The sequence below is a fragment of the Cicer arietinum genome, chromosome 5 (assembly GCF_000331145.2).
Source record: "Cicer arietinum cultivar CDC Frontier isolate Library 1 chromosome 5, Cicar.CDCFrontier_v2.0, whole genome shotgun sequence".
NCBI lineage: Eukaryota > Viridiplantae > Streptophyta > Magnoliopsida > Fabales > Fabaceae > Cicer > Cicer arietinum.
This window is the reverse complement of record NC_021164.2, coordinates 75,010,090-75,026,907: the sequence shown is the minus strand read 5'-3', so window position 1 is coordinate 75,026,907 and position 16,818 is coordinate 75,010,090. Positions and strand designations below refer to the sequence as shown.

The 16,818-nt window shown below is 32.7% G+C and overlaps 2 protein-coding genes across 11 annotated transcripts in view; both read left to right on the top strand.

Moving 5' to 3' along the window:
• Positions 1–13,154, top strand: part of LOC101502765 (uncharacterized) — a 36,662-nt gene extending 23,508 nt beyond the window's left edge. For 4 of the 6 annotated variants that reach the window (XM_027334521.2, XM_073368928.1, XM_073368929.1 and 1 more), the window contains 16 exons: positions 6–70; positions 265–753; positions 923–1,084; positions 1,270–1,599; positions 1,688–1,770; positions 1,909–2,013; positions 2,421–2,649; positions 2,943–3,305; positions 7,717–7,818; positions 8,726–8,869; positions 9,396–9,484; positions 10,132–10,214; positions 10,322–10,437; positions 11,121–11,206; positions 11,994–12,093; positions 12,499–13,154. In XM_027334521.2, the coding sequence (XP_027190322.1) occupies positions 6–70; positions 265–753; positions 923–1,084; positions 1,270–1,599; positions 1,688–1,770; positions 1,909–2,013; positions 2,421–2,649; positions 2,943–3,305; positions 7,717–7,818; positions 8,726–8,869; positions 9,396–9,484; positions 10,132–10,214; positions 10,322–10,437; positions 11,121–11,206; positions 11,994–12,093; positions 12,499–12,564 (2,612 nt within the window). In that variant the 3' untranslated portion in view covers positions 12,565–13,154. Of the gene's footprint in view, positions 1–5; positions 71–264; positions 754–922; positions 1,085–1,269; positions 1,600–1,687; positions 1,771–1,908; positions 2,014–2,420; positions 2,650–2,942; positions 3,306–7,716; positions 7,819–8,725; positions 8,870–9,395; positions 9,485–10,131; positions 10,215–10,321; positions 10,438–11,120; positions 11,207–11,993; positions 12,094–12,498 lie in introns of those variants that run through there. The other 2 variants (XR_012163222.1, XR_012163223.1) reach the window with 2 other exon arrangements.
• A 2,567-nt stretch (positions 13,155–15,721) lies between these two features.
• The window catches only part of LOC101503528 (potassium channel KAT3), a 6,968-nt gene continuing 5,871 nt past the window's right edge, over positions 15,722–16,818 (top strand). For 3 of the 5 annotated variants that reach the window (XM_073369357.1, XM_073369355.1, XM_073369353.1), the window contains exons 1-3: positions 15,723–15,987; positions 16,083–16,298; positions 16,728–16,818. In XM_073369357.1, the coding sequence (XP_073225458.1) occupies positions 15,830–15,987; positions 16,083–16,298; positions 16,728–16,818 (465 nt within the window). In that variant the 5' untranslated portion in view covers positions 15,723–15,829. Of the gene's footprint in view, positions 15,988–16,082; positions 16,299–16,727 lie in introns of all 5 variants that reach the window. The other 2 variants (XM_073369356.1, XM_073369354.1) reach the window with 2 other exon arrangements.

The following is a 16,818-nucleotide window of genomic DNA, read 5'->3' as shown; positions in this document are numbered from 1 at the left end:
CCTACACGAGCATCCTCATCTGATTTTGGAAGTGCTACTGATGAGGAAACAATTGCAATCTGCTGCACTGGTAATGCAATTTAAATTTTAATTAGATACTTCCATTAATAGCGTTATTTTCCTTACGAATTTATTCGGAAGTGCCCACAGCGAAGCATTAGGGATACCCTTGTTGTCTCATAGGGATAGTTTTTGTCTTTTCTTTTTTTCTTCATCCTTGATTGCTTTTCTCATTCAATTTGATGTTTGCCTTTATTTCTGTAGATATTAAAGGAATTTCCTTCTTTACGAGACAACCATGTAATTACTACATATACCACTAAGGCCATTGCTGTAAGTATCAGCTCGCCTCCTAGGGAACATCGCATATCTGTTTCAGGGTCCAGACCAAAGCAGAAGGCAAGACCAGGTGCCCCGCCAAGGTTGTCTTTTACTAGCAGTCTAAGTAACTTGCAGAAAGAGGCTCGAAGAGCTTTTTCATGGGCTCCAAAAAATGCTGTGGAAAAAAATGCTCCAAAAGATGTTTATAGGAAAAGAAAAAGTTCTGGATTGTCTCTCTCTGATAGAGTTGCTTGGGAAACAATGACTGGAATTCAAGAGGACCGTATTTCATCTTTTTCAGCAGATGGGCAAGAACGACTCCCTTCCGTTTCAATTGCCGAGGAATGGATGCTTACAGGTGACCCACTAAAAGATGAAAGTATCCGTTCATCTCACAGATATGAAAGTGCCCCTGACATTACACTGTTCAAGGTATAGTAATGAGTTGATAAAGGAAGTCACTTCTAACTTCCAAGCTCATATATAATTGGAGCCGTAATGGTTAGGAGTCGCTGGGTACTGATAAAGGAAGTCACTGTAGTCTGTACTTTTTTTATTAATCTCATTCTCTCTTTTGAGTGCTTGGTTGTGCCCTTTGTAGGCATTGCTTGCTCTGTGTTCTGATGAATCAGTCTCCGCCAAGATTGCCCTTGACTTGTGCATAAATCAAATGAAGAATGTCTTGAGTTCTCAGCAGATGCCTGAGCATGCATCGATGGAAACAATTGGGCGAGCATATCATGCGACAGAAACATTTGTCCAGGTATATAATGGGAACAGAATAACTTATTGATTACAGTTTATGTTAGTGGTTAATAATGATAGGTCTTAAGCAATATGTTTATTTGTTTTACTTGCAAAGGAAAGATGACAACATTATTGTCCATTTACATCACTGACCTTTTGCTTGTAATGAAAAATAGTCATATTGATGTGTTTCATATGCAGGGTCTAATTTATGCCAAGTCCCTGCTGAGAAAGCTCACCGGTGGTAATGAATTTTCAAGTAATTGGGAAAGAAATAGAGATGTCGACGACACATCATCTGATGCTGGTAGCTCTAGTGTGGGTAGTCAATCCACAGATGAGCTATCTGAAATCTTGTCACTGGCTGATGTTTGGTTGGGACGTGCAGAGCTGCTCCAAAGCCTTTTGGGATCAGGGATTGCTGCTTCTCTTGATGATATCGCTGATGGAGAATCATCTGCCCATCTTCGTGACAGGTTGGTTGTGGAAGAACGGTATAGCATGGCAGTGTATACCTGCAAAAAGTGTAAGGTAACAGATTACCTGTCACTCTTTTATTTTCTAGAACTTGCTATGTTTCAGTTATTGTGGGTTTTAAAATAATATTCTCATTTTTTAGATTGACGTCTTCCCAGTATGGAATGCATGGGGTCATGCATTAATTCGGATGGAGCGTTATGGACATGCTCGTGTGAAGTTTAAGTATGTTAACTTTTATTTTTGGCAACAATACTTTAACTCGGTCATTTTAAAAGCTTTGAAGTTTGATTTTTTTTTTAATGACAAGGCATAAACACAGACTTAAGATCAGTTAAATATTGTATATGTATTTCATTTCAGGCAAGCTCTTCAGTTGTACAAGGGTGATCCTGGACCTGTGGTTTTGGAGATTATTAATACAATTGAAGGTGGCCCACCGGTTGATGTTTCAGCTGTTCGTTCTATGTAAGATGTTATGCACTTGTGATAGTTGCCATGCCATAGGCTATAAGCTCAACAGATTCTGTTAAAGAGTTAATAGCATCTGTAATATTTGAATATTTAGTATTTACATTATTCTTCCTATGTGTGTGCATCTCTCTCTATATATATAGCTGACCAGGTTAGATATCTGATCAGAAGATAATCTGATGTAATATCGCATGCTTTCTTGTACACTACTAGAAACCTAAATATATTTATGGTTTGAATTCTGACTAGTCAAGCTGGTTAATTTTTTTATAAGTACTGCTTGCAATTTTTTCTGGAATACTGAGCTAAGGAAGTAAACCAAGGGGGAAAAATAGGGAATGAAGTAATCTTTAGTGTTGGTCATTGCACAGAAACAACATCTAAATATATTTCTGCTTCAGGTATGAGCATTTGGCTAAAAGTGCTCCCACAATCCTGGATGATTCTCTTTCTGCTGATTCATATCTTAATATCTTATACATGCCATCAACGTTCCCCCGTTCAGAAAGGTCTAGACGATCTCAAGTATCTGCAAATAATAATTCTACATATAATCGAGACTTTGAAGATGGCCCTCGGAGTAACCTGGATACTGTTAGATACACTGAATGTGTTAATTACTTGCAAGATGTAAGCACAACTCTCCCTTATCTGCAAATTATCGTCTCGCAAAAGCTTTATCAAATTATATAGCTATGCATGAGTTTGAAGAATGTATATCATTCATTTTTGTGCATTTATATCAAGTCTGTGTTTTCTGCTTTATGTTATTTCTTAACCAAAATGAAAAGTTTTAACTCCATTTTAGGTAATTGTTATATAATTTGAAGTTTTTTGTATGTATCTTTTGAAGTATATCTAAATTCTAAAAGGCATCTTTTATTTTCCAATTTGCTTCCTAATTTTTGTTTCAAATTTTACAGTATGCCCGTCAGCATTTGCTCCGTTTTATGTTTAGGCACGGTCACTACCATGATGCTTGCTACTTGTTTTTCCCTTCTGATGCTATCCCACCACCGCCACAGCCATCGATCATGACTGGAGTGTCTTCTTCATCACCCCAAAGACTAGATTCTTTGGCCACTGATTATGGGACAATCGATGATCTATGTGAGTTGTGCATTGGTTATGGCGCTATGCCTATTTTGGAGGAAGTCATTTCAACTAGAATGTCACCAACTACATCCCAGGATGCAGCGGGGAATCAATATACCATTACAGCCCTTGCTCGTATTTGCCTCTATTGTGAAACTCACAAGCATTTCAATTATTTATACGGCTTTCAGGTAGCTTTTTTTACTTAATTATATATTAACAGGTTGTGGGTAATTATAAAACTGAAATCAGGGGTGAATGTTAGGGGTAAACTTTTGTTGGAGTACAATCATAAATTTAGAGTTTCATATTGTTGAAGTTGTGGGATTTTAGAGAAAAAGATGAGAGAAGATAATAAGGGTTTGAATATTGATAATAGCTTTATGCTAACTTGATTACAAAAAACTCAATACTAATCTCTATTTATAGAGAAACATAGACTCAATCCTAAATCAAGAACAAATCATAATAATAATTAGAGATATTATAAGATATTTTTGTGATTATAAATTGATCATAGGAAATAACTCAAGATACTTTAATATAATATAATAGATATTATAAGATATTTCATAATATTCTAACACTCCCATCAAGCTAAAGCTTATTAAGCTTTAGGTTGTTACAAGAAAACAATGTTTTGCTCTGCAAAATAATAAAAGTGGATGGAAAGGTAACTTAGAGATGCAGGTGAAGTTAGAGAGATTTGCTATAAATATAGCCTAACCAGATAGTTGGATTGATCATCAGTATGAGAGAAATTCATGACAAACAATTCAACAAAGCAAGCTCCGTTCTTCTAAAAACTTCATTTGGAAGTTTCAAACTAATAATACTGGAGACTTAAAATATTTAAACTTGATTTTGCTTCAAGGAGAGAGAGAGAGAGAGGCATGCTTCAGGGAGAGAAAGGCAAGGCCAATACATCTGGGACAAAGATGAGGCCAGTGTATGTAGGACAAATTGTCAAGTTGTATGCATGTGGCTCGAAAAAAGAAATTTAAAACAAATCTGGAACTAGGAAGGAAAACCCAATCTAGACGACTGAAATACTGTCGGAAGATAGACAAACACACTTGAGCTTGAGGCTATTGGCAGCGGCGCGTAGGATGAACACGAAGGCACATAAGCGTGAGTGGAGCAACTTTTGGCCTAAAAATATGGGTTGTGTAGATTGAGAGATTCCACACACAATAGAAGTGGTTGTGACAGAAAACTTACAAAAAACCTTTTGCAGCAGCGACAGCAAGCAGCGGCAAACGGCGGATCTGGGAGGTAGTAGGTGTAATCGTAGTTCGAAACTAGAATACTAGGGCAGATTCAGAACCAAGAGGCCGTGGGCGAGTTCAATGAAAAAGGTCGCGTATTAAACGGTTGTTGGACGCGCCGTCACGTACGGTGGCTTTCGGCGACGCGCTTTAAGGTGTGGGTCAATCTGGAAGAGGTGAAGCTGATGGAGCTGTGACAGACTGTGTCACGACAGTGGTTTGAAAAGGGAATGAAAACGTTGGGAAAAAAAAAACTATGATTATATTCCCAAACTGTTGGGAACTCGACATCGGAATAGAGGCAGCAGGCAAGATCATTCAAAGAGAATCGAAATAGGCTCTAGATTCCATGTTGACGTTGTGGGATTTTAGAGAAAAGAAAGAGAGAAGATAATAAGGATTTGAATATTATTGATAATAGCTTAATGTTTACTTGATTAAAAAAGACTCTACTAATATCTATTTATAGAGAAACATAAACTCAATCCTAAATTAGGAACAAATCATAATAATAGAGATATTTTAAAATATCTCTATGATTATAAATTGATCATTGTAAATAATTCAAGATACTCTAATATAATATAATAGATATTATAAGATATTTTCTAATATTTTAACACATACTTTGTGGGATTTAGGGTAAGTTGTTTCCTCTAATGAAGATAAGTTGTTTCCTCCTTGTATACACAGCCTCATCCTTAATGAGTAAAGAGGTTGTTTCCTCATCCTTTTAGACCCTCGGAAAAAAAAAACTATATAATTCGATATTCTCTAAAAGTCTCATTCTAGATATTAGCAGCTTCTGTCAAAATGCGAGAATAAATTAACAGAAATCGATAAACTCTATTAAGCTTAATTCCTGTATTCGAAGGAGGTGCTTCTCTTTGCCTTTAATATGCACCAGGTCGTTACTATTTATCATAATGGAGTTAGAGTATCATTTACTAAATATACAATATATATTTCTACTTTTGACTTTTGAGCAGACTTTAAATTTTTAAATTGATTTAGTAAAATGGAGAAACCTCAACCGAGAATGGGAATCTTAGAGAAAGGGTGGTTGCTAAACAAAGAGAGTTCAATTTAGCCACTTATTCCACCTGTCTTAATCCATATTACCTGGAATTTATTCTAGGAACTGTGTTTACGATCATTATCTACCATGGAGATTCTGCATCAACGTGTGATGTTGTCCAACAAGTGGTGGACAATCTTCACCTTACCTAGTTTGTGGGTTAAATTTGAAGATGGTATCAGTTTGTTGTCGGTGCTAGATGACTCATTTCTATTCTTTGTTCCATTCGGGACACCTCGAGCTTGTGGGTCCCACATTTGAAATGTGTTTTTGGCATTTTCATGGTGTCACCACCGCTGCGTCCTAGCCCTTGTTCAATTCTTCTTGCTGGTTGTCTCGTTCCAATGGGATTGAGTTATAATCTTAAAGCCCAAATTCAGAGATAGTATTAGAACCTATTCTAGGTATATATTATTGGGCCACCCACAAATGTTAAGTCATGCACATTTCATGCTTTTAATGTCCAGTCCAATCATGTGGTGTGAAGCTATGAGGGGTGATCTGCTGTCGTACACAAGTCAAATACAAGTAATAAAATGTAGATAGAAGAGGTAATAACTCAAGTCGTTTCGCAAGGACTTCTGATATAATAATATTAACCAAATTGAAAGTTGAAATTAGAAAGGGTTTTTATTAGATTTTTGTTTGAACAGATTAGCAAAACGATTAATTCACTGATTCGAGTTTCAGGCCTACCACAGATTCTATCAACAAGTTTAATTTTTAATTCGTGATTCTATTCCTATTTGACTATAGAATTGATCAAACAAGCGTAATCAACTCTATGTGAATTCGATTTCTTTGACTGGATTAAGCATCACAGTCATCGATATATTATAATTAACGATCAAACGTCGAAAAATTATAATTCAATAAATTAGAAACCGAATTTTGTCAAACTAATTTAATGGATCCTATTGAGATTCAATTTAAGCAATTATAATATCAATATAATCAAATAAACAGAAATAGAATCATTAAGCGAAATTGACAGTGTAACCTGATTCTCAAGGTGTTGATGAAACTCTGAATTCGTGGATTAATCTTATGAAATTAGCAATCCATGAAATTCAAATAAAAAAAGTGTTTATCTCTATTTTCTGAATCCGGAAATACAATATCTAAGAAAGGAAAGAAACTCCCAATATATAGTACTCAATTTTGGGCTTTAAAAACAAGTGGTCCACTACTTAAAATTAGTACAAAAGCCTAAATACGAAATTTGTAATTTAGTTCTAGTAAAGTTCAACATTGGGTTTTTATTCCAACATAAAAGTTGTGGCTCTGATTTTTAACTTTCCAACGCCTGCTCGTATGCGTCAATCCGATATCCAAAGTTCAAGTTATGACCTACAGAGTGAGCAGGGGTCAAAATGTAAATAAGAAAATTATAATTCAATTTCGACACAAAGTTTAGAAACAAGCTAAAAAATTATTCTAAGCTATAAAGAGCTTTTAAAATACCAAAGTAAAATGCTAGAAACATGTGCCCAAATGGTATGATCAAGGGGGTGGGTTGAGATCTCTCATCGACTAGTGATGTGGCCAAATTAGTGAGTATAAGTGGTGGGCCTTTAACTTCCAAGCTGGTTTTTAACAGTTAAGTTAAACCCGCAATTAAAGATATAATTTTTAAGTCATGCACATTTCATGCCTTTAACTTCCAAGCTGGTTTTTAACAGTTAAGTTAACTTCCAAGCTGGTTTTTAACAGTTAAGCTACCAAATATCACTAATTGGTCCTTCTCTTATCAACACTTTTATAATTTTAAGTTGGTTCTTCTTTGGTTTTGTAATTATTGAAGTTGTATTGGAGTATCACATTGTCACGGTTCCTGGGTTGTTGGATGTAATTATGTATATATGGGTTTGGCAACCCTCATTCTTTGAGATAACTTTTGGAAGTGAGATTCAAGCCCATTTAACATAGTATCAAGGCCTATTGATTGGGCCACCTACCATTTATATGCGCACACCACATGAGGGTGTATTGGGAAAAGTTTATAAAAAGAGACGTCATTCACCTTACAAGTCGAATTTGTAAGGATGATTTAGGTCCAACATAAAAACCTAATAGTAATCACTATAATTATTTGTTATAATAGCATCAAAGTTATATTGTAAATTATATTTATTATGTTTACTTTATTTCCTGCATGGAGCAAGTTTTTTCATACCCGAAATTCAAGTTCTTGAATATAATTTTCTCTCTTTTTTGTGGGAAATGTATTTGGTTTTATAATGTTCTTCTGTTCAGGTAATTAAAAAGGACCATGTTGCCGCCGGACTCTGTTGTATTCAGTTATTTATGAATTCTTCTTCACAAGAGGAAGCCATTAGACATTTGGAACATGCTAAGGTATGTCCATAATTATTAGAATGGAAAGCTATGAAGATAACTTTTCAGCTTGCATACGACATTGGTGTTTATTTTTCCATTAAAAACTTAACTGTTGTTTTTTCTTGTTGCATTCCTTTTACTTTAGCAATATTTAATACTATGTTTTTCTTTATATTTTCTGTTTTAAACACTTTCTACAAGAATAAGTATAGATTTTGAAGGAGCGTAAGTGGCAAGTGCTTGAGTCATGAAATAAGCATCCCTTAAGTTGATATGTGTTGAAGTAGTTAATATTTACAAGGGTATAGTTATGAGACTCACTTTGTCATGTTGGTTTATTGAAGAGTAGTTCCTGGGTGAGGATCTTGTTAGCTGATCAAACTGGTTTTTTACAACTATTGAGCTAAACATGAATCTAGGATGTATTTGGAGCTGATTTGATATCAGTTTTGAAATCCCCTAAATTAAGGGATTTGATTAGGAAGTTAATTGTCGATGTATTCCAGAATTAACACTGGTCTAATTAATTTCATTTTCCCTCCTTTTTGACATTATATAACGCCGCGTGCTGTCAATTTAATGTCAATGAGAATAATTCAGATTTCTCCTCATACTGTATTTCATTACATATACCAATATTGATTTACTATGCATGATTCTGAAGCAAATTTGTACTTCGGGAGACTAGATACAAACCATCAGAGTTTACTGTCTGTAATAACCTTGATTTACTTTCAGAATTAAAAGAAGCCTTCAGTTGACATCTTTGGATCTTGTACTTGTGCTCTGAAAAAAATAACTAAATTACAACTAATCATTAAGAGACACCGATATTTTATTTCCCTAACTATATATCAATTGCAATAAGCTTGTTTCCCTTACTCTATTTTTGTTAGTAATTGTGTTTTTCTGCTTATTTTTATAGATGCATTTTGATGAAGGATTGTCTGCAAGGCACAAAGGTGGGGAATCTACCAAACTTATCACAAAAGGTCTTAGGGGGAAAAGTGCATCTGAAAAGCTTACTGAAGAAGGTCTTGTCAAATTTTCTACTCGGGTATCAATTCAGGTAATTGGATATACTCAAACCCTATACTGAGATCATTGTGCTTCAATGGTTAATCCCACATTTGTAATTCTAAATCCAATGGCAGACTTATGTTTGCTGTATGGACAGTATCACATCTTTGACAGAACATACAAATACTCATGACTTCATAGTTGTAGACATGTTTGTGTTGGAAAGTTTTGACTTCACATGGCATTATCTCTTATTATAGAAATTCCCAGGAAATAATTGTGACTTCTTAGTCATAGACATGCTTTTTGGAAAGTCGCTTATTTTATTTTATTTTTAAATTGGGGGAAAGGGAAATTATAAGTAATAATGATGACACTGATCGCCATTTTACAACTATCCCACACGGGATTCAAACCCTATCCCTTGAGGTTACAATGTCAAGCTCTTACCACTAAGCTAACACCTCGAGGACGAAAAGTCACTTATTTTGAATGCTCTGTTGTTCGATATATTCTCACGAGTTTTGTTAGGTGTTTACTCCACACAATTTCCCTTGATTTATTGTATTTTGTAGGTTGAAGTTGTTAAATCTTTTAATGACTCGGAAGGACCACTATGGAAACATTCACTTTTTGGGAATCCCAATGATCCAGAAACTTTTAGGTTTGTATAATTGTTAGTAACTTTGAATATCCATTTCTCTTTCTTGGAGTCAGTTTGGTAACTTTTTAAAATTTATGGTAAAAGTTGTGGATGTGTTTTTACAATTGTTTGAATAAACTCGTCCGGAATTTGTTGACCCATATTTTAGGGGAGACCAAGCTAACTTATCACAAACCAACAAATTTAAAAGCTCAAACTGGCGGTTGAAAGCACATTAGTGATTTTAAAGTTAATACACCCCTTCATGCAAAAGCCTAGTTGGTTTGAAGTGTCAACAATGCACAAGGCCACCTTGCCTTGTGGTGGACATTGTTTGTTTAGGAAATTTAGGGCTGGAAGGATTGAGATCGTAGTGGCTCTGATGTTATATCATGAAATACTTATCTCTATTATAAGCTTTTTGGTGAAATCATTTGCATGGAAGAACAACTTATAAATGTCATCTTTGGTCTTTTATGATGTATTTTGATATGCAATTTTTAAGTTATTTGATAATTATAGTGCTAGTTATTATCAGTCCTCTTAATGACTGCTAAAGATTCATCCAGATTTCTCCACCATCCTTGTTGGATGCATTCAAATGTTTCTCTGATGGTTTTATGTACCAATAGTTATTACTAATGCTCCTTACATTTTTAACATTTTAGACGAAGGTGTAAAATTGCAGAGGTTCTTGTTGAGAAGAATTTTGATCTGGCATTCCAAGTGATCTATGAATTCAATCTGCCAGGTAACATTCATAATTTACTCTCTACAATTGTTTTGCTGTCTTCTTTTCTTAACTGCACAAAGTGTTATCAACATACTCAGCCAGATAATTTAACTGGTGTTAAGCAGCTGTTGATATATATGCTGGTGTTGCTGCATCTCTTGCTGAGAGAAAAAGAGGCAGCCAATTGACAGAATTCTTTAGAAACATCAAGGGCACAATAGATGATGATGACTGGGACCAGGTAGTGTGATTACATTTTCTTTTTCTCTTCTACTTGAAGATGATAACTGCGACTCTTTTTAGAATGTTTTCGTTGGTATAAGCTCCATTGAATATCTAAGAAGAATGATTGGTTGCAAACTGCAATCCATGTACATGGGAAGTACCTTACTGCAAAGAGCTTAATGCTGGAATCGTTCAAAATAAATTGAGAATGTAATTTGAAGTTTAGAGGGATAGAAGTTGCTCTTACCATCATTTTGATATTGTTTTTAATTTTTATTTGTTCATGGTAAAACTTGACTCTATAAACTAGCTTTAAAGTGATGCCATGTGTATAGATATGAACTTTGTATTGTCAAAACAGGTTAGGTCGGTCTTTTTGGTTTGAGAAGACATTTCTCTTTTCATTTTTTTCCAACTTTTGATTGTAAAGTCACTCCCTGTTTCACACCAGTTGCTGTTTTCACGGTTTCCTGTATATTTGAAAACAGGGGGGTTGCAGTTAAAATATGAAATGAAAACAGAAATGTTTTCTCAAAGCAAACAGACCCTAAGATGTGCCATTCTAACCATTTTATATATGGTTCAATACTTCAATGTTTATGATTCTTTACCCTGCTACAGGATAAAAATAATGTATATGTTAGAACAAGCAAACTTATTTTTAAGAAATTCTTAGCTTCAATTATTTTAATGGTGTAGGTTTTGGGTGCTGCAATAAATGTTTATGCAAATAAGCATAAAGAACGCCCAGACCGTCTAATAGACATGTTAACTAGCAGCCACAGGTGATGCTTTTTTAATTTCTCTATTTTTGTATTTATTTCCATGCACTTCCAATTATTTTGTTATTTGGGAGTTTTATATAGAAATGTTTTACATTTTTATTTTTATAACCCATTACGATATAGGTATTGTTATTTGTGAATTATAGAGGAAATGATCTTTTCATTTCTTGAATCAGAATGGTTACATTCTGGTTTAAATACAGCATTCCATAGTCTAATAAATAAATCAGAATTAAATAGGAGAGATTTACTGTACAAGGTCCCTTGATATTCACTACAGCTGTTCTATATAATATAATAATAAATTAATTACAGAATAATCATTCAATAAATGACTTACTCTCAACCACAATTTGGAATCCAACAATAAACCATTACGACATAGTCATTGTCTAATTTGGGTAGCTGACTCCACTTAATTATAATTTTCATGTATCCTTTCCTTTAATATTTGATTTGGTTTTCATAAATAGTTTAACTATGACGATTTTTGCTCCTAAACTTGAGGAATTCCAGTTATGTTGTCTACTCTTCCTTGTATTTTTAGTTATACACATTCTTTGTGAAATGGTAATACAATCGATTAGATTATTTAAGTAGAGGAGAAGGCTTTTGTTGATTCAACCAATTTGAATATTTTGTCATTGTTCAAAAAAGAATTAGACAATCTGTATGTGGCTCAAATGCTTCAATACATCATGTCATGTGCCTTCCCCATATCTTTTTTTCAGTAGTAATTCAGTAACCATGATGATATGTTCATTTTATTTTTGAATTGGGCATGCAGGAAAGTTCTTGCTTGTGTAGTTTGTGGTCGATTAAAAAGTGCATTTCAAATTGCTTCACGAAGTGGAAGTGTGGCTGATGTTCAATATGTTGCTCATCAGGTAAACTATTGATCAATTCTGTCCTCTTTTGGATTTATTTAAGCTTTTAAATGGAATTAACAAACCAACTCTATCCTGCAAAACTGCCACAGTCAGCGTACACTGAATCCTAACCTACAAAATGCATAGCAGCATAAGAATCTGATAGAAACCAACTGATATATTACCGTAAAATAAAGATTACAATCATATTCTCTTGATATTCGAGAGATCTATAACTCTCCCAATACTTTATGTGCTGCACATGATTATTAGTTTAACTGCATAGGAAGCCTAAAATCATCAAGTTAGTGCATTCCACTTACTCAGGGTTTCACTGTTGCTACTATTTTCATGGACTGGAAACATGTTTTTTCAAGTGTTCAACTTCTCTTTCCTTCATCATATTGATTGATATTGTTGCAGGCACTGCATGCAAATGCACTTCCTGTGCTTGATATGTGTAAGCAATGGTTGGCACAGTACATGTAATCTATTGTGGACAGAATCTGTGGGCTATCCTTTGGTTTTTTGATGCACCGGATGTCTAGAAAGCAGGAGTTAGATCATGGACATTACTCAAGAAAAGCGAGTAGAACCAAGGCAATGAGAATCAAGTATTAATCAAGAGATCTTATTTTTTTCAATGATTTCAAGGCTTCTAGTTTTGTTGAAGCAGGTTTCTGTTATCTGTGGTATATAATCATATAAGTTCGTCCAACATATGTGTGCTATTTCTACCGTTGCCAGGTTTAGAGGATCAATTTAGATGTATTTCCATCCCTGAATCTTATTCAAGTATTGAATCTGGGACCACCTGAGTGCCAACAACGATGGTGTGTGAAGGTTTTTCAGCCAGCTAAGTTTAATGCTCTCTCTAATATTGCATTGGAAAGGAGAAATGTACGTTGTAAAGCACAATTTGGGTGTTTTATAGGGTAGAATATTTGTACATGAATTTTGAGCATCTGTCAATGTATCCAGACAGAGTGATGTTGTAAAGATGTCGTTAATTTACTGTCAGAAAAAACAGTCACTGATTTGATTTTTTTTGGGTCAATGATTTGATTTTTTGAGTGTTACACTCTTTGTCAACAGAACTACATTATGGGTTGATCATTATTTGTCTGATCTGCCGTTTCGGCTAAACTATATCTTAAAAAGATAAAGTTAATGTTGTACTATAAAAATTAAGTATTTGAAAAAAACAAAATTATAAATAAGTATGTTAATTTTATTAATGTCAAACTGAATTAAATTAATATACTATTCAATAATTTAGATTTTATTTTGTAATAAAAATTATAAAAATTTAATTAAAATAACTATCTTTTTTGTTTTTATTTTTTTTTTCTTTCCAAGCATACGAATCAAAACAATATGTTATATTTATAAATTCGTCTCTTTTAAATTTGTGCAATTTTTTATTCCAATTCATTACTTTTTTTTAGTTATGTTTGCAAAAAAATTTGTGAATTTACCTCACAAGTTTATAACCTCAAATTCTAATAACCAATAAAATACTATATTTAATTTATTAATTAAAATTTTAAAAAATTTACAACTCAAATTATTTATTCAAGTTCTATGGTTACCTAAACTTCTATGGTGTCTCTAAACTCAACAATTGCTTGTCTGTTTGATTCTATAAGATGTTTAAAATGTTACTTCCTTGTGAGATAGGTAAATACGACGTGTGTAACATTGCGTTGACATCAATAATTTATTTTTTGATGATATAAATTTGAATTACTTTTGTTGTCTGATAAATTTATTTATTGATGATATTAATTTGAATTGTTTTTGTTGTCACGCCGAAGAGTTATTTTTTTAGTGTAATTTCTATACATCGGTCAATGAAAAAAAAATTATTGTCGGTCAATTTATAACAACTAGGACATTTTTCTAAAAGATGTCCCAACAAATCCAACAAGGCTGCCAAAATGATCATAATTTTGCAGGTGATCAAAGTAAAAATTAAATATTTTATTGATTTGATAATTGTGACTAGTTTATAATGTAATTATATAAATTAAATCATAATTTATTTTTAGTAAAAAACAACGAATAAAATCATACAATAAAAAGAAAGATAACTTTTGTGCATTTCAAATTTAAATAATACTATTAATAGCAAAATTTTGATTTTTTTAGTTTATCTTTGAAAATAATTTACTAAATTTTTAAGCCACTTTTGGTATTCTTATTTTATCAAAACTGGATTTTTAATCTCTTGATTTTTAATTTTTTGTCCATGTTAACTAATTATTAGATTTTTTGTCTCCATCGTAACATTTTTTATGATGGAGGCACTTTCTAATTAATTCGATAGTATTTAAGTTGGATAAAATATTTTTATTATTATTATTAATTATTATAATTAATTTTATTATTTATATATTAAAATATTAAAAATAAATAAAATTTGAAATACTTTTATCTAAATAATAGAACATTTTAAATTTATTATTGAATAAAAAATAAATTTTAGATATTTTAAGTTTTAAATTTAATTTAAATATATAAATTAAGTTAATTACAACAGTAATGACGTAGAAAATATATTATCCAACTTACAAATGTCATTTAAATGTCATGTCATTAATAAGAGTGTCTCAAAAACTGAAAATAATATAATACTTGTTAATTCTTTTCCATCTGATGTACATAAGAGGAGTTTAGTAGCATAAATATTTTTGAAATGGTGAGTATTTGTATTGGATATTTATCTAATACATATCGTACACGTGGTAATTTATTTTCTTTATTATTTTATTTATATATTTAAATTTATTTATTGTTGTAACGAAATATAATTTTTAACTTTTAAAATTTTATTGTGAATTTTAACTCTTTGTACTAAATTATATAAAAGAATCATATTTTATGCTGAGGTACCTTTTTTATAAAAATAATAATAATGTATCATGTACATGTACTCGCACCTATACATAACACAGCAGTTGAATTTTGGGACATTAGTTGTAAAGTGAAAACATTGACACAATTTCGAGTCAGCCGATGCATCTAGGTGCGATTTCTGGCTGTCAAAAAAATACTTTGTTCAGTCTGCGATGCCACAATAATTAATATGTAGTTAAAATCTTTCACCCACGTTAGATTTTAGATTAAACAAATTACGTGAACAAGAGAAGCTAAATTCATTTAGTATATATTGAAAAATTATAAGTCAGACGTAAATTAAAAATAAGAGTTTATATGAGAGACATTTATTATTTTATAATCGAATTGATTTGACTTGGATTTGATAAAAAATATCATGAGTTGAGAACTCAAAACTATCCAACACAATCAGTATACACCTCTACTACATATGTATTATGTTATATATCTTTGCATAATTATGCCATTACTATATATGAGTTTGTGAAACACCTCTACTACATATGTATTATGTTATATATCTTTGCATAATTATGCCATTACTATATATGAGTTTGTGAAAGCTCCTTGCCACCTTCTCCATATTTTTATTCTAATTAAATGTTCATGGAGATTCACGGATCACAAAGTTGACTGTTTTATATTTGAATGACTTAAATGTTCCGGGAGATTCATACAAGAAGTTGAATTATTGATATATTTAAATAAGTATAATAGATCTTGCCTTATACATACGTATTGTACTTGTACTGTTGCACAACAACGTTGATAACAATAATTTTGTTTTAAATAAGTATTAACTCTCTTGTCTCTCTCCCCCTCCCCCTTAGGAAGCCATTTTGTGGCTCTAAGAATGTCGTTGCCATCTCTAGATAGAAGACGTTCAAATGGTGAAATAAGGAACTTGGCCTCAATTTCTAGCAGTCTTTTACCTGCACTTGGAACTACCCCTGACGAAGGTTACTTCAACCTAAAAAAATATATCATTGCTCCCTATGATCGCAGATATCGGTACATATACATCATATTTAATATCCTTAACACAATCGTTAGTTAATCGAATTTATTTATATACTATGTTGTGGAATGACAAGCTTATGATGTAGATTGTGGCAAACGTTCCTAGTGGCATTGGTGGTATATTCTGCATGGTCATCTCCATTCGAGTTAGCTTTCAGAGAGATGTCAATTGAGCCGTTGTTGATCACGGATCTCTTTGTCGATGCTTTCTTTGCATTTGATATAATCCTAACTTTCTTTGTGGCTTACTTGGATACATCGACTTATTTCCTCGTTGATGACCATAAGAAGATTGCAATCAGGTGCATATGTTGTTGTTAGTTATGAAGTTAGTTTACGGGAGTGTCATAAGTTAGTTTGGGCGAGAAACATAGAGATTGAAGTGATAAATATCATGAGTTCAACTCTTCCTTCTAACAAAAAAAACTAACTAACTACTAACATTTATCATTTCAGAAAAAAAAAAATATAATTTGTTATTTGTTGTTGTTAGTTGCTATCTAATAATGTGTACATTTTGTATGACTTCATTATGCATCAATTTAAATATGAAACCTGCTAGTGTTACTTTTGTTGTCAGCCCCGTCTTATTTTGACACCTAATTAAGAATTACTTCACTGTCTTGATTTTGGTCTCCTAAATGTATTTGTAGTTTTGTTTAAATGGACAAGCCATAGCTCTGAACAATCTGTTCCTTTATTTTCTCTTGATTATTGTGTTTTCACAATAGGTACGTCAAACATTTACACTTCCCCATGGATCTAGCTTCCACGCTACCATTTCAGCAGATATACCAAGTTATAGCAGGCACACCACACGGA